This window comes from Lagenorhynchus albirostris, chromosome 14, assembly GCF_949774975.1.
Source record: "Lagenorhynchus albirostris chromosome 14, mLagAlb1.1, whole genome shotgun sequence".
Taxonomy (NCBI): Eukaryota; Metazoa; Chordata; class Mammalia; order Artiodactyla; family Delphinidae; genus Lagenorhynchus; species Lagenorhynchus albirostris.
The window spans coordinates 60580094-60598332 of NC_083108.1; the positions used below are offsets into that span (position 1 = coordinate 60580094).

An 18239-nucleotide genomic window follows, 5' to 3' on the forward strand; every position below is an offset into this window, starting at 1 on the left:
CGCCCCTGCCACCGCCCCTCCACGCAGGCCCTGCCGCACGCCGCCTCGGCAGGCGGTGGCACGGGCACCTCAGGACCCCGTGCCGTGGGCCTCGAAGAACCCGCGCCGAAGGCCTCGTAGGACCCCGCGCACCGCCTGTCCGCATTTCCGGCCGCAGGCTTTTCCCGCTGTAGCAGCCGTCTAGACCATGTTTGTCCCCTGCGGGGACTCTGTCCCCGACCTCGCGGGGTGCACGCTCCTGATGGTGAGTCCGGCCCCGAGGGAGGGGGCGGAGTGGGGGTCCGAGCGGCGGTCCCCGAACGCCCGCGGGTCTACGGCCCCGAGTCCTGGTGGCTGAGAGCGGAACGTGCTGGGGAGTGACCTGTGCTTGGCTAGTGTCGTGCGGGCCACTCGCTTTACATTTCATCCTGGAAAACCTTTTCTCAGTTAGTTAGGGGGTCAGGTTCAAGCTAGCGAATCGTTGTCATTAGCCAGGAAACTACAGACGGGTTGCTAAAGACTTTGGCTCACTCAGTGAACGTTCTGTGGTGTCAAAATGTGACAAAAAAGACTAGATTCCTCAAGGATTTTGCAGTTTAGTTGGAAACACATGTATATAAATAAGGTTAGAACGTTGAAAAAGGTACAGAAAGGCCCTAGGATTTATTGGGAGGGGGAGGGACACAAGGACCTCTTAAGAAAAGCTTCATATTTGGAATTTAAAAAACAAACAAAAACTTATAGATACAGAGAATGGATTGGTGCTTGCCAGCAGGGGTGGATAAAATGGGAGAAGGGGGTCAAAAGTACAAATCTCTAGTCAAAAATAAGTCCCGGGATGTAACTCAAAGCATGATGACTATAGTTAATACTGTATTGTACATTTGAAAGTTGTTAACAAAGTAGATCTTAAAAAGTTCTCATCACAAGAAAAAAAGGTTTTTCTGACTGTGTGGCATTGGTTACTAACTAGACCTGTTGAGGTTATCATATTGCAGTATGTACAGATGTCGAATCACAATGTTGTACAACTGAAATTAATATAATGTTATATGTCAATTATATTTCAGTTTTTAAAAAGGATGATGGTAATAGAAAAGTTACTTTTTGATAATTTTCATCATAATAGTGCACACAAGAAATATTAATGGGGACTTCCCTGGTGGTCCAGTGGTTAGGACTTCACCCTTCCACTGCCGGGGGCACGGGTTTGATCCCTGGTCCAGGAACTAAGATCTTACATGCTGCGTGGCCAAAAAAGAAATAAAATGTCAATAAATGCTTAAATTAGCATGTGATAGTGTACTGAGAAAGGAAATTTGACTTCATTTCAAAGTATCTCCCTGAAAAATATTTATTAATCACAAAAGACAAGAAGTGTTTTTGCAGGAGATACCTGGCAAAAAAAAAAAAGAAAAAGAAAAATGTCATAGAGAAAGTAATGTCCAAAAGATACTAGGGGTACCCTTGACAGTGGAGTGGTGAAGAGGGAAGCCATGTTAGGTTGAAGAAATGGAAGATTCATTCCATTGGGGTATTTAGTAAGTGTTCAATCAGTAGTCTGAAAGGTGGAGCTAATGAAGGGGTCAGAATCCAGCTGTGATTCACCTGAGCGTAAGCGTGCAGTACCAGTACTGTGATTGTTGTCTTCTGACTAAACTTTTTAAAGTGCTGCTAATTTGGTTGACTTAATGAATATATTATTTTACTGTTTCAGCCAGCAGTATCTGTTGGAAATGTTGGCCAGCTTGCAATAGATCTGATTATTTCTACACTGAATATGTATAAGATTGGTTACTTCTATACTGATTGTCTTGTGCCGATGGTTGGAAACAATCCATATGCAACTGCAGAAGAAAATTCAACAGAACTCAGTATAAATGCTGAAGGTGTGTTATATTCTCCTACAAGGTAGAGTTGTTTTAAATCAGAACCAGACCCTCCCAGTATGTCCTGCAGCGCCTGGCACCGGCTCTGTGCAGAGTTCAGGACACTGTGTTCTCCTCTCCTGCATACACCCTGGTTTAGTCCTTAGCCTTTCCTAAATGGCAGCTCCCTTGAGAGATGTGGTTGTATTTGTATCCTTGGATGGAATTTGAGATACCTATTTGTTTAACGTGGGGTTTTTCCCCTTTTATCCTCAGTTTTATTTTCTCTCCTTACTGGCATGGGTAAGCATCACTAATATCAGGGAGAGAGAATTCCACTGGGCTCAGTCCCGTATGTTTAATATACGCTACCTCACACAGGCCTCTGCCATCCTGTCACGTTGTAGAATCCGTCATAACACTGACGAGGCTCAGAGAGGCCGAGTTTCCTAACACTGCAGTAGGTGTGGGCTCTTCCCACGCCGTACGTCTCCACAGTTCCTTGTTGGACTGTCAAGCTGGGTTAGTTGGGGCACACAGTTTACAGCCCCCAGCCACTGTGTTCATGATGAGACTGCCCCTCGGGAGGAGAGGAAAACAAAGGGGCCGTGATGGGCAGCTGCTGCCTTGGCCTCTCAGTCTTCGGTTTAGAAGCCAAAGGTGACAGGAGCATGAAAGACCGTAGGTGGACCGAGAAACAAGTGAGGAAGCATTTTGGGTTTTGTCAGTCTTACTAACCATGTCATTAGCTTGCAATAATGAAATACACTTTAGAAAGATGGTTTTATTAACACTAGATAATTTCAAGTATTGCCTTGAAGGACAAAGGACTATAAATGGTAGAACTAGAATTTTTATATTTAGACTAATGATAACAACTGTCATTTGTTGAGTATCTCCTCTGAGCTGAACACTGTGCATTTACATGTGTTAATTCACTTAATGCTCACAACTACTCCATGGGTGGTTTTATAGATCAGGGAACCAGTGCACAGGGAATCATGGTCCCATGATTAATCGAGGCAGCCTGACCCAGAGACCTGCCTCCCCGTCACCTGCTAATGCACCTTCGCTCCAGCAGAAGACCCACTGGCTTTTTCCTCTGACACAAACTGGCAGCAGGTCCATTGGAGACAGTTCTTTAATCCACTTTTTTATTTTTTAAGATGAGGTGTCTTTTTGAAATAAATTATAGACATCACAACATTCCACCCCCAAATATGTAAGTATGCACCTCTTATAGTACATTTTCTTACATAGCTAAAACACCATTGCATTTAACAAAATTAGCAATATCTTCCTATACCCTATCCAGAGAGGCCCAGTTTACCGAAAACTGTCCTTTAAAGTTAGTTTGTCCAGACCAGGCCATAGTACTTCTGATTATCGTGCCTTTGAAATCTCTTACCCTGCATAATCTCTTTTCCTTCTTTGCAAAACTGATTTATTGAAGGAAAAAACGGGACACATTGTCCTATAGAATGTCCCACCTTCTACGTTTGTCTGATTGCTTCCTGTGGTGTCATTTGCCACGTTCCTCTAGTTTCTGTATTTTCTGAAACTGGAGTTAGGAATAAAGGCTTGATTATTTAAAAGCTAAATATTTTTAGCCAGAATATGTGAAAGGCGATGTTACATCACCTGACAAGAAAAAGGATCTGGAAAACAGGGTCTTAACAACAAAAAAAGACCTTCGTGATACACTGGTGGAGAACACAAGTGTTGCTGTTGTAGAAAGTGGTACATCTTATATTTTAAAGCTCAGCCTGCCCTTTTCCCTAATTCCTAGACCTGCTCTAGCCTCCTTTGCCCCACACATACCTGGTGGTCAGCAGACTCGCTGATGGAGTACAGCCGTGGCCACCCCACGTGCACCAGTCCGATGAGACAACCCCGAAAAGACCTGTATAACAGGAGAGACGTGATCCACCAAAGGCTGTGCCCAAGTCTAGGGTTATTTGTAATCTTTTTACAGTAACTGAAAGCCTACCCCTTGGCACAGTGGCCTAATCACGTGTCCTCAGGCACTCTGTATTTTGTCCTTGGGTCATTTTGGAGCATCTCATTCTTGGAGGTGAAGTTGGGCAGGACCTCTTAAGCGTCAGTAAAGTAGGCCCCTTGTAGAATCTGATGAAAATTGTGGATCCTTTTTGCAGAAAAAATTCACACACGTCGACTCACAAAAATTTTTGCATGTTATTTCAGGTCTTTCAAAAACTCCTAAAGAACACATGTACCTATTGCAGGTATTTTATTACCCAGCTAACATTCGCTGCATTTTATTCTTCCTTGTTCTAATCCCAATGACTGTTGCTGTTCTCTAGAGAAAAGAGGAAAGAATATCAGAAACCAAAAACGATCTTAAGAATGATGTCATTTGTCATAATGCTAGAAATTTCCAGGGGAATACTTCTCTGGATTTACAGTCAAAGAAGAGAAATAATTTTTGATAATTTTCTTACAGTTAACTTTTCAGCACTGAATGTATTCTGTAGAATAAAGCCCACAGGTGAATTCTGAGGTATTAAAGTGTTTTGTTTTAACTAAATGATATAGTGCATATGTTCTATATTTTAACTATCGAAAACATTTAGATACAGAAGTTCTCCTAGTTCAGCTTTTTATCATTATAACTTCACTTGTATGACTCCTTCAATTTAACTATCATTTGGTTTCATTTTCTTGGACTTGCAGTGTATGCATCACCTTCAAAGAAACTAGTGGCTCTTCAGTTAAGATCCATTTTTATTAAGGTTAGTATGTTATTTTTGCCTTCTTAAGTTTATTAAAGTGCAATATAATGAGAAAATACTGAGTCATTATCATTAAGACTCAAAAATCATTTCTTTGTTTATGTTTATACAGTTAAGCAAGGTCTGATTCTATAGAGAAATACTCATAAAATTTCAGAGTTGTTAGTATTGTTTCATGAATATATTGAAAGGAATTGGGACATATAGCTTGGGTCTTATATATTCCTGATTCAGGTAGCATTGGTGAAAAACTTTAAGCATATAAATATTACAGGTTTATTCTATTTGAGTTACATTTCAAACCAGTGGCATCTACATAAAAATTATATATATATGAAAATATTTTCTGAATCCAACTTCTTTCGTCTTCCGCTGCCACCACTCCAGTCCAGCCACCCCCTCCCTCATGCCCTGATTCTGCTCCTGCACCACCCGCCCCGCAGACAGCTCTACCCGTGATCCTTTAAATCTTAATCAAAGCACGTCACTTCTTCCTTCCAAACCCGCCAGTAGCTTCCCATCTCAAAGCGAGTTCACAGCCCTCACCATGGCCCGACAGGCCCTACATCTCTGACGTGGCAGCCACTAGACACATGTAGCTGTTTAAATTTTGACTCATTCATTAAAAGTAAGTAAAATTAAAAATTCAGTTCCTCTGTCCCAGTAGCCACATTGCAAGTTCTCCACAGCCATGCGTGGCGAGCAGCTGCCATAAAGAGCATTTGGTTACCATGGAGCATCTGCGGGGCAGCTCTGTCCCTGGCCCCACGTCCAGCTGTCCTGCATGCCTGTCCCCTGCTCCCGCTCTTGCTTGCCCTGCTCCAGCCACACTGGCCACCCTGTGCTGTTCAAACACATTAAGCTCATCCTGTCTCAGTCCTCACAGTAGTTTCTCTGCCTGGACCACTTCTCCACTGGACACCTGAATGGCTCACTTCCTTTAGTCTTTGCTTAGCTGTCCCTCATCAGAAAGACCTCCCCCCAGCATCCTTTCTCTTGTCTTATCCTGAGCTAGTTTTCTTCACGACTCCTCACTTCCCACCTGATAGAATGGAAGTTCCTTGAGAAAAGTGACAAGGTGTCATTCACTCCTGTATCCTCGGCTTCTAGACAGAGCCTTGGTGTAGAGTGGATTGAGGTACCACCTGTTCAGGGGGGCAGAAAGGTCTCCCCTTCCCGGGGGCCCCTCCACACACACCCACAGTCACCATGTTGTAGGAGCGGGATCTCACGGGTGCACTTCACGTCTGGCCTCCTTTACTCCACATTCTGTCTGCTAGGTGCTTCCACATTGTTGCAGGTAGAGGTAGTTACTTCCTTCTCACCTCTGTGCATGAATCTGTTGTGTAAATAAACCATGATTTACCCATACTGTTGATGGAGCATTTGATTTTTTTTCCAGTTTGAGGCTATCATGAATGGAGCTATGGTTATTTTAATATTTATTACTCTTTCCTTAGTTAACAATATCACACAAAAAGTTTGGCAGTGAGAGTTGCTAGCAGTTTTACATTGTGCCACGTGGCTTTTTTGTTCTCTTCCTAATATCTGTAAGTTCGAGAAGTAAGATGGACAATTCAGACACTTCTAAACGAATTTTTAAAAATTAATTAATTAATTTATTTATTTATTGGCTGTGTTGGGTCTTCGTTGCTGCATGTGGGCTTTCTCTAGTTGTGGCAGGCAGGGGCTACTCTTGGTTGCGGTGCACAGGCTTTGGGCGGGGGCTGCTCGGCTTCTCATTGCAGTGGCTTCTCTTGTTGCAGGGCGCGGGCTCTAGGCGCACGGGCTTTGGTAGTTGCGGCACACAGGCTCAGTAGTTGTGGCTTGCGGGCTCTAGAACACAGGCTCAGTAGTTGTGGCGCACGGGCTTAGTTGCTCCACAGCGTGTGGGATCTTCCCGGACCAGGGCTTGAACCCATGTCCCCTGCATTGGCAGGCAGATTCTTAACCACTGCACAACCAGAGAAGTCCCTGAAATTGTTGATAGATGTAAATAAAGAGTGATTTCAAAGTAGCAAACATTTTTTGAGCATAGATTCTTTGCACCAGTAATACTCTAAATACTTCAAGCATGTTGCTCTACTCAGTCCTCAAAACAATCCTAGGAGGCAGATGCTAATTATCTTAATTTTACAAGTGAGAAATCGGAAACACAGAAGCTCAGGCAGCTTGCTCAAGCCGTGTGGTTCATGGGTGGAGCCAGCATTCTAGACCCGGCAGCCTGTCTCTGGAGCTGGCCTCTCTTAACCACGACACAAACGGCCCTTCTGTTTTTAAAAGGTAGCCATTTCTTACCTGCATTTTATATTTTATTGAATAATTATTTTATTAACAGTCTCTGAAAAGAGTTTCCATAAAATGGGTTTTCCCCCCAAATTTTATGACCCAGATCAGTCATCTGTTCACATCTTGCCACACCTGCTTGATTCTCTTTGCACAAGTACACGCAGTTTCCTCCTGCCAAACAGTCCAAAAGGAGGCTGCTGACATCATGCTGCTCACTCCATACAAGAAGGAGACTCTCCTTCACACACAACCTCACAACCACAACACTGCCACACACCTAGAAAGTCAGCATTTAGTGAATTATTAAGTACTAGCATTCGGCATATTCAAATTCCCCAGTTGTTCCCCAAATATCCTTCAATTCTGGATCCAGGCAAGGTTTGTGTGTTGCCTTAGGCTGTTATATCTTTTCAGTTGGGGTTCAGTGTAGAGCTGCCCTCCTCCTTCTGTGATTCACAATATTGACTCCTCTGAGGGACCCAGGCCAGATGTTCAGCCTTCTGGATTCACCTGTTTCTTTCTGATCAGATTTAGGGCAGAAATTTCTGGCAAGACGTCTCATAGATAACCGCGTGGTGGTTTTTGAGTAACAATAGATCACTGAAGTACAGAACTGGGAAACTGAAATCTAGATTCCTCACACTTAGCTTATCTCTAGTTGTAAAGATAAAATAAACAGTCATTGTGGGGTGCCTTCAAGATGGTGGAGGAGTAAGACGTGGTGATCACCTTCCTCCCCACAAATACATCAAAACTACATCACTACATCTACATGTGGAACAACTCCTACAGAACACCTACTGAATGCTGGCAGAAGACCTCAGACTTCCCAAAAGGCAAGAAACTCCCCATGTACCTGGGTAGGGCAAAAGAAAAAAGGAAAAACAGAGAGAAAAGAATAGGGACGGGACCTGCACCCCTGGGAGGGAGCTGTGAAGGAGGAAAAGTTTCCACACACTGGGAAGCCCCTTCACTGGCGGAGACGGGGGGTGGCTGGGGGGAAGCTTTGGAGCCACAGAGGAGAGCGCAGCAAGAGGGGCGCAGAGGGCAAAGTGGAGAGATTCCCGCACTGAGGATTGGTGCCGACCAGCACTCACCAGCCCGAGAGGCTTGTCTGCTCACCCGACGGGGCGCATGGGGGCTGGGAGCTGAGACTCGGGCGTCAGAGGTCAGATCCCAGGGAGAGGACTGGGGTTGGCTGCGTGAAGACAGCCTGAAGGGGGTTATTGTGCCACAGCTAACAGGGAGGGAGTCCAGGGAAAACTCTGGACCTGCCTAAAATGCAAGAGACCATTGTTTTGGGATGCACAAGGAGAGGGGATTCAGAGCACCACCTAAACAACCTCCAGAGACGGGCGTGAGCTGCGTCTATCAGTGCGGTCCCCAGAGACAGGCATGAGATGCTAAGGCTGCTGCTGCAGCCACCAAGAAGCCTGTGTGTAAGCCCAGGTCACTATCCACACCTCCCCTCCCAGGAGCCTGTGCGACCCACCACTGCCAGAGTCCTTTGATCCAGGGACAGCTTCCCCGGGAGAACACATGGCATGCCTCAGGCTGTTACAACGTCACGCCAGCCTCTGCCACCACAGGCTCGCCCCACATTATGTACCCCTCCCTCCCCCCAGCTTGAGTGAGCCAGAGCCCCCTAAGCAGCCACTTCTTTAACCCTGTCCTATTTGGGTGGGGAAGGGATGCCCTCACACAACCTACACGCAGAAGCAGGGCCAAATCCAAAGCTGAACCCCAGGAGCTGTGTGAACAAAGAAGAGAAAGGGAAATCTCTCCCAGCAGCCTCAGGAGCAGTGGATTAAATCTCCACAATCAACTTGATGTACCTTGCATCTCTGGAATACCTGAATAGACAACGAATCATCCCAAAATTGAAGCAGTGGACTTTGGTAGCAACTGTAGACTTGCAGTTTGCTTTCTGCATCTAATTTGTTTCTGGTTTTATGTTTATCTTAGTTTAGTATTTAGAGCTTATTATCATTGGTAGATTTATTTATTGATTTGGTTGCTCTCTTTTTTTATTTTTATATATATATTTTTTTTCCTTTTTCTCTTTTTGTGAGTGTGTATGTGTATGCTTCTTTGTGTGATTTTGTCTGTATAGCTTTGCTTTTGCCATTTGTCCTAGGGTTCTGACAGCGTTTTTTGGTTTTGCGGGTTTTTTTTTAGTATAGTTTTTAGCGCTTGTTATCATTGGTGGATTTGTTTTTTGGTTTGGTTGCTCATGAGAGATTACTAAAAGCACCTATATGCCAATAAAAGGGACAACCTGGAAGAAATGGACAAATTCTTAGAAAAGCACAACCTTCCGAGACTGAACCAGGAAGAAATAGAAAATATAAACAGACCAATTACAAGCACTGAAATTGAAACTGTCATTAAAAATCTTCCAACAAACAAAAGCCCAGGACCAGATGGCTTCACAGGCGAATTCTATCAAACATTTAGAGAAGAGCTAACACCTATCCTTCGCAAACTCTTAGAAAATATAGCAGAAAGAGGAACACTCCCAAACTCATTCTACGAGGCCACCATCACCCTGACACCAAAACCAGACAAGGATGCCACAAAAAAAGAAAGCTACAGGCCAATATCACTGATGAACATAGATGCAAAAGTCCTGAACAAAATACTAGCTAACAGAATCCAACAGCACATTAAAAGGATCATACACCATGATCAAGTGGGGTTTATCCCAGGAATGCAAGGATTCTTCAGTATACACAAATCAATCAATGTGATAAACCATGTTAACAATTTGAAGGAGAAAAACCATATAATCATCTCATTAGATGCAGAAACGGTTTCGACAAAATTCAACACCTGTTTATGATAAAAACCCTCCAGAAAGTAGGCATAGAGGGAACTTACCTCAACATAATGAAGGCCATATATGACAAACCCACAGCCAACATCATTCTCAGTGGTGAAAAACTGAACCATTTCCACTAAGATCAGGAACAAGGCAAGGTTGCCCACTCTCACCACTATTATTCAACATAGTTTTGGAAATTTTAGCCACAGCAATCAGAGAAGAAAAAGAAAAAGAAGGAATCCAAATCGGAAAAGAAGTAAAACCGTCACTGTTTGCAGATGACATACTATACATAGAGAATCCTAAAGATGCTACAAGAAAACTACTAGAGCCAATCAATGAATTTGGTAAAGTAGCAGGATACAAAATTAATGCACAGAAATCTCTTGCATTCCTATACACTAATGATGAAAAATCTGATAGAGAAATTAAGGAAACACTCCCATTTACCATTGCAACAAAAAGAATAAAATACCTAGGAATAAACCTACCTAAGGAGGCAAAACACCTGTATGCAGAAAACTATAAGACACTGATGAAAGAAATTAAAGATGATACAGACGTATGGAGAGATATACCATGTTCTTGGATTGGAAGAATCAACATTGTGAAAATGACTCTACTACCCAAAGCAATCTACAGATTCAGTGCAATCCCTATCAAACTACCAATGGCATTTTTCACAGAACTAGAACAAAAAATTTCAGTTTGTATGGAAACACAAAAGACCCTGAATAGCCAAAGCAGTCTTGAGAAGGAAAAATGGAGCTGGAGGAATCAGGCTCCCTGACTTCAGACTATACTAGAAGGCTACAGTAATCAAGACAGTATGGTACTGGCACAAAAACAGAAATATAGATCAACAGAACAGGATAGAAAGCCCAGAGATAAACCCATCCACCTATGGTCACCTTATCTTTGATAAAGGAGGCAAGAATATACAGTGAACAGCCTCTTCAGTAAGTGGTGCTGGGAAAACTGGACTGCTACATGTAAAAGAATGAAATTAGCACAGTCCCTAACACCATACACAAAAGTAAACTCGGGGCTTCCCTGGTGGCGCAGTGGTTGAGAGTCTGCCTGCCGATGCAGGGGACACGGGTTCGTGCCCCGGTCTGGGAGGATCCCACATGCCGCGGAGCGGCTGGGCCTGTGAGCCATGGCCGCTGAGCCTGCGCGTCCGGAGCCTGTGCTCCGCAGCGGGAGAGGCCACAACAGTGAGAGGCCCGCGTACCGCAAAAAAAAAAAAAAAAAAAAAGTAAACTCAAAATGGATTAAAGACCTAAATGTAAGGCCAGACACTATAAAACTCTTAGAGGAAAACATAGGCAGAGGAAAACATAGGCAGAACACTCCATGACATAATAAATCACAACAGATCTTTTTGACCCACCTCCTGGAGAAATGGAAATAAAAACAAAAATAAACAAATGGGACTAATGAAAGTTAAAAGCTTTTGCACAGCAAAGGAAACCATAAGATGAAAAGACAAACCTCAGAATGGGAGAAAATATTTGCAAAGGAAGCAACTGACAAAGCATTAATCTCCAAAATATACAAGCAGCTCATGCAGCTCAATAGCAAAAAAAAAAAAATCCAATCCAAAAATGGGCAGAAGACCGAAATAGACATTTCTCCAAAGAAGATATACAGATTGCCAACAAACACATGAAAGGATGCTCAACATTACTAATCATTAGAGAAATGCAAATCAAACTACAATGAGGTATCACCTCACACCAGTCAGAATGGCCATCATCAAAAAATCTACAAACAACAAGTGCTGGAGAGGGTGTGAAGAAAAGGGAACCCTCTTGCATTGTTGGTGGGAATGTAAATTGATACAGCTGCTATGGATAACAGTATGGAGGTTCCTTAAAAAACTAAAAAGGACTTCCCTGGTGGCGCAGTGGTTGAGAGTTCGTCTGCTGATGCAGGGGACACGGGTTCGTGCCCCGGTCCAGGAAGATCCCACATGCCGCAGAGCGGCTGGGCCCATGAGCCATGGCCGCTGAGCCTGCGCTTCCGGAGCCTGTGCTCTGCAATGGGAGAGGCCATAACAGTGAGAGGCCCGCATACCGCAAAAAAAAAAAAAAAAACTAAAAATAGAACTAGGATATGACCCAGCAATCCCACTATATATATACATATATATATATATATATGTATATATACACCCTGAGAAAACCATAATTCAAAAGAGTCATGTGCCACAATGTTCTATGCAGCTCTATTTTCAATACCCAGGACTTGGAAGCAACCTAAGTGTCCATCGACAGATGAATGGATAAAGAAGAAGATGTGGCACATATATACAATGGAATATTACTCAGCCATAAAAAGAAACAAAATTGAGTCATTTGTAGTGAGGTGGATGGACCTAGAGTCTGTCATACAGAGTGGAGTAAGTCAGAAAGAGAAAAACAAATACCGTATGCTAACACATATATATAGAATCTAAAAATACAAAAAAAAATGGTCACAAAGAACCTAGGGGCAAGACGGGAATAAAGACAAAGACCTACTTGAGAATGGACTTGAGGATATGGGGAGGGTGAAGAGTAAGCTGGGACAAAGTGAGAGAGTTGTGTGGACATATATACACTACCAAATGGAAAGTAGATAGCTAGTGGGAAGCAGCTGCATAGCACGGGGAGATCAGCTCGGTGCTTTGTGACCACCCTGAGGGGTGGGATAGGGAGGGTGGGAGGGAGACGCAAGAGGTAGGAGATGTGGGGATGTATGTATATGTATAACTGATTCACTTTGTTATAAAGCAGAAACTAACGCACCATTGTAAAGCAATTCTACTGCAATAAAGATGTTAAAAAATAAAAATAAAAAAATAGTCATTGCTCCTCATCTTTCACCTTCAGTCTAAGGATGGTAAGTAGATGTAAAAATAATTATAATTTTAGTATATATAAACTGTATATCATCACATAACGTGGGTGAAATACTATATAGACTACTCTTATTGTAACTCTAGGATCTAACTTTTCTGTTTTTGTTTTATTCTTTGAATGGTATACAAAGTATAAATCAAAGTCATTCTGTGAGAAACTGCTTTTCTGGGTGAAAAGCAGCAACTGTGCCAAAGTTGTTGTTCTTTCAAGCAGCCACTCGTATCATCGTAATGACTTCCAGCTCCGCAGGTATGTCTGTGTCTTTGGAAAAGTATTTTGCTATGATTTATACAGTTATTAGGATGATTTCTCTATTAAAAGGTTAAAATAAAATTTTAAAGCCATGCATATCCTTTCCTGTCCTCCCTGCAATTTAGAAAGAAGGAGGTAAAGATCATGAGCTAGGAGGAGCAGAGGTAGGGGGCCCTTGACATTCCCAGGGCTGCGGCACTGGGATCCTAGGATAAAGGTGGGAATGGTTCTGGGGCTGTGCTCTGTTGTGTGGTATCACGTGCCTGGCAGCGCCACAAACCTCAGCTGATTAAGGGAAAGAAGAAAGGGTACCTGATGTTTATTGGTTGATCGTTTTTCAAAGACTGGATTGATGTTTCTATTTATTTCCATATATTCAACCATTTGTATTTGCAGAAATACAGTTGCCTTTAAGTATAGCTCCCAGGCATGTCATTGAATTCTTAGGTAGAAGACAAAGTATCCAAGACTTAGAAATCTAAACTAGTTTATTGCATTATCATTTCTTCACCTGTAAAATTCTGATGAAATTATTAGCCAAGAGTAACCTTTCAAGACTAGACTTAGTTTCTGGGATTCTCACAGTGGGCCTGGTGGGAGCGTGGCTGTGGACATCTTCACGCTGGCCTGGCCTTGGGTTAAGTTTTCCTGTCTCTCCGCTCTCCCCTAAATTTGTAAATAGCAAGTCAGAGCAATATTTTTACATGTTGCTCTTCCATAGACTGCTGAAACACGTGTTTTGCTTTGTGCAGCAGAATATATGGAGAACAAGATAATTTTTGCTAAAAGAACTGTTAATTGTCTTAATGTACGTATTTGTGAGTTTTTAGTTAATTATATGATTGTTTCCAGTACTCCCTTCAGGTACCTACTTACACCTTCCACGAAAAAAAGTGTTCAGAATAAAATACAGAGCCTTAACTGGGAAGAAATGGAAAAAAGCCCATGCATTCCTGAAATAGACGATTCTGAGTTTTGTGTCCGTATTCCTGGAGGAGGTATCACAAAAACACTCTATGACGAAGGGTGAGCTTACCTGTATATTTGCTGCGCATCTTATCTGAAAATGAAAGTAAGATAACTGGGATAGTGTTTAGAGTACTTACTGGAACTCTGAAAATGTCTTCATTAAATAGGTACCGTGTTACATTCAGGGGAAAGATTGAAATGTGGTTATAGAATTGGTTCCTGAAAAGCCATATTTAATGCTTTAGTATGTGTGTCATGTTAGGGGTCCTGATACATATTCTGTGCAACCTCTGCAGTCAGTCCTCTTTGCAGTGGTGGTGGTGGTGAGGTGTACATAACATTAAATGAACCATTTTTAAGTGTACAGTTAAGTGACATTCAGTACATTCATTGTTGTGTACCCATCACCACCATCCACTTTCAGAACTTTGTCATCGTTCTAAACAGAAGATCTGTACTCATTAAATAACTCCTGTTTTATACCTGAAAATCTATGCTCTTATTAAAACCATCATTTCCTTCAACTTTTCTTTTTTTCGTAGTCTATCTTCCATTCGTGTTTTCACTTCTTTCCCTGTCTAGCTTATGCCCTTTAGTATATTATTTCACCTCTTTTCTTACCACAGCCTAGAAGCCCTGGCCACCTGGTTATTCTCCACACCTGCCCTGCAAATCACCAGCTTTGAATCATTCTCTCGCTCCATTCAGGCCACATCACCCGTGGCTTGCACTTCTGTCAGACCATAGACTGCAGGGCTTAAACAACAGAAATGTATTTGCTCACAGCTCTGGAGGCTGGAGGTCAGGGTGCTGGCCTGGTCGGGTTCTGGGGAGGGCCCTCTTCCTGGCCTGCAGACGGCCACCTCTGGCTGTGTCCTCATGCAGCAGAGAGAGAGCTCCTTCTCTCCTTGTAAGGCCATGGTCCCATCGGATTAGGGCCCCCTCCTGTGACCTTTCACTGAATTACCTCCTAAACCTCCTGCCTCCAGATACAGTCGCCTGTGGGTGAGGCTTCCACTTGTAGACCCTGGAGGGACACAGTCCAGGCAATAGCAGCTGCTGTCAGGGTCTCTTGATCGATCGCCTACTGCCTCATTCTGACCTGCCCTGACCACCTCAGCAGCAATGCTGGAATTAACTTTCTAAAATGCAAAACTGATCACAAGACTCCCTGAGTAAAAATCCATCAGCAGTTTTACTTGCCTTTTGCGGAATCTGGTTCATCCTCCGCAATGTGCCATCCAGAGCCCACCAGGCCCCTCTGGCCTGGCCCCCTGGGTGCGCTCTGCACAGATGCTGGCCTCCTGGCCCTCACAGTGTCCCCAGAGCTGTCGCATTCTTCCTTGCTTTTTTTCCCTCTCCTTTTCTCCTCGTCTCCTTTGCAACAACCTGCCCAGTTTGCCAGAGTCCTACGTCGCTTCCTGTTTGTCCTTGCTGGTCTCGCCCTTCTCCGCAGGGGGAGGGGGATTCTGCTGTCTTTGCACTCCCCCCGCACTCTGCCCCTTCAAACTGACTTCTTGCTTCTTTGCAAGTCAGTCTCCTAGCTTTGCTTCTGACCGTGTCAGAGTAGCTGATAGCAGACTTGCCCTCCTGCCATAAACAATGGGAAACTGGACAACATTAATGAAACAGCTGTTCATCAGACATTGGACACCATGCAGCACACAGCTGTGAAGCTTGGGAGAAAGCAGTAGAGTCCTGCTATTGCCCCAGCTTCCTGCAGGACTGCAGCATGGGGTGGGGGGACCCAGGCAGAGTGCAGCCGTCTTGCTAAGTCGAGGGGACTGGAAACCAGAGTTGGGGTGGCTGACACAGCTGGAGAGTATGAGGCAGAGAACCAGAGGGACACAGCTGCTGGGGGAAGAGCCCTGGGGCCTGCCTGAACCCTCCTCAACCCTGAGCTCACAAGTATAGGGTGAAACTGTGAGGGCAGAGAACAACCTCTGGGCAGCTGTTAACTTTGCCCACAAAGTTAGCAACACTAGACAAAATACTATGAAAGACATGTTCCTCATAGAACATTTTGAAAATGTAGAATAGTCAAAAGAAACAATATTTTAAATACTCAGTTCTGTCACCCAGAAGAAACTACCACTACTAATTTCTTGGTCTGTTTTCTGTTTTGAATTAAATTCTGTTTTGAATTAAACATTTTGAATTAAATGTTTATATCTGCAAGATACTGCAACTCTACCATCTGTAGCTTTAAAATTCATGCTATTTACAGATATTTCTCACAAAATTGATGTTCTTTTAATTTTCCAGCACAAATCTTGGTGTGGGGCAGGAACATTCATGTGCCCAGGGTGGGTGTTACATGGTTCCTAGTTTTGTCCCTACAAATAGAAGGTACATAAGTGATCTTGTGATGTGACATTTCCTTGCCTAAAACCTGGCAGATTATCTCAGCTATAAAAACAGGCACACTGGAACCATCATCTTGTATCAGTAGAAGAATATCTAATTATTCTTTTTAATTGTTGTAGCTGTTCTAAAGAAATCCCAATGGTGATTCTGCTGAAATTCGTTTCGGAAGGAGACAATATCCCAGATGCGTTAGGTCTTGTTGAATATCTTAATGAATGGCTTCAGATAATCAAACCATGTGTAAGTTTCACTAAAGCTTAAGTCTCTGATTTCTCTGGTTATGTATTCATCAACTTGCATTTTTACATACTATGTAAGTAGACCAAGTAAGTGAAAGTTTATGTTAAATTTAGACATCTTTATATAAAATTTAAGTTAGCTGAACTTTTCAAAAGAAGACAGCTAAGCAACCTGTTGTCTGCAGTTGTTTCATTAAGGCTGATTTTCAAAAAAAAAAGGAAAATCTTAAATACTTCGTTGTATTCATTCTTAGTGTTGCATTAATTATACCAGGCAGCTTTTTATAAGGATAAACAAGTCCTCTTTGGAATTCAGGTTTTTCTTTTACTTTTAAGCAAAAGGTATAGCTTTGTGAGCAGTACTTTAGCTATCAATATGCATTATAATTAAAATACTTTTCTCTATTATGAAATAAGAGCATGACACCTGGGGAAATCAGTTAGCCTTTAGGCATAACAAAAGTAACCTAAGCCTCCTTTACAAGGTAGGTGACTGTCTTTTTAATTCATGCTTTTTTGAAGAACAAATTGATACAAATCACACAGCATTGATTTTTTTTTTAACCACTGTTTCTTTTGAATTTGATTTTGCTCCATGGACTCTATTTATAGCCTTTCTGGTTCGTATCTTTATGGCTTGGAAATTGAGGAAATTTATCTTCAGCTGATATAAAGACACAGAAATGTATTACTTTGTTTTTTCCTTACAATAAATCACAGCTAGAAGTGTCAAAACCAAAAGGAACAACAACAAAGGAAGAGTTTTATAATACGTGTTAAAAAGAGATTTAGTGATAAAGTTGAAGGATTACATATTTTGTTCTTCAATTGCAGTGTGATGACCCCTCAGCGTCTGCCTTGCCATGGAAAATGCCGAGTTCCTGGAGGTTACTCTTTGGCAGTGGTCTTCCCCCTGCACTTTTCTGATCCGTTTTCAGTTTTATACCTTATGTCCCAAGACACTTATTACCAACACAACTGTTAAACAACTATATAAAAAGAATGTATTAGGAAATCTTTACTTTTCACAGAAAAATCGCAAAGAAAAATAGATTAACAAAAGGTTGTTTTTGCCATGCTTTTCATCATATACAACAGATGTAAATTTTGTGCAATAAAGTGTCTCCTAAGTAATTTTATCTGAATGTATTTTTTTTTAACTCAGACTTCTATATTAGTTTCCTATGTCTGCTGTAACAAATTACCAGAAACTTAGTGGCTTAAGACAAAATAAATCTATTATCTTAGAATTCTGGAAGTCAGAATTCCAGAATAGGTCTCACTGGGCTAAGTCAAGGTGCTGGCAGGGCTGCGTTTTCTCTGGAGGGTCTTGGAAGAATCCGTTTCCTACCCCTTTCCAGCTTCTAGAAGCTGCAGCATTCATTGGTTCACGGCTCCTTCCTCCATCCAGAATAATTTCCCGATCTCAAAAGAGTTTGAGTATAAGAGAAAAGGTTTTCATTTTTGAGTGCCTACTACATACCAGTCACTTTTTACCTGCTATTTTGTTGTGTTACGTCTGTGCCTTGGCTTTCTCATCTGTAAAACGAGGGCTTATAATATTAAGGGGTACACCCTACTCCATAGCACTCAGTAAATGATTTATTTCTGATAAATTATTCTGGGTTCTATAGCCTGATGTGTTTCCCTTTGGGAAACTATTGTCGGGTCGGGATGTCAGCCAGATGATGGGATAGGAAGTCCTAGCCCTTGACCCAACAGAGACACCACTTACAAATCAAAATACCTTTATGGGAAGCAGAAACCAGTTAAAGAGTTCCAGTTCCCCAGGC

General features: G+C 42.5%; 1 protein-coding gene across 1 annotated transcript; it reads left to right on the top strand.

Moving 5' to 3' along the window:
• Positions 1–19: 19 nt before the first annotated feature.
• PSMG2 (proteasome assembly chaperone 2) lies at positions 20–17580 on the top strand. Its single transcript, XM_060121063.1, has 7 exons — positions 20–244; positions 1697–1868; positions 4542–4600; positions 12750–12868; positions 13724–13897; positions 16327–16447; positions 17281–17580. Exons 1-7 carry the CDS (start codon positions 188–190, stop codon positions 17371–17373), a joined length of 795 nt encoding a protein of 264 aa, XP_059977046.1. The 5' UTR covers positions 20–187; the 3' UTR covers positions 17374–17580.
• Positions 17581–18239: the final 659 nt, after the last annotated feature.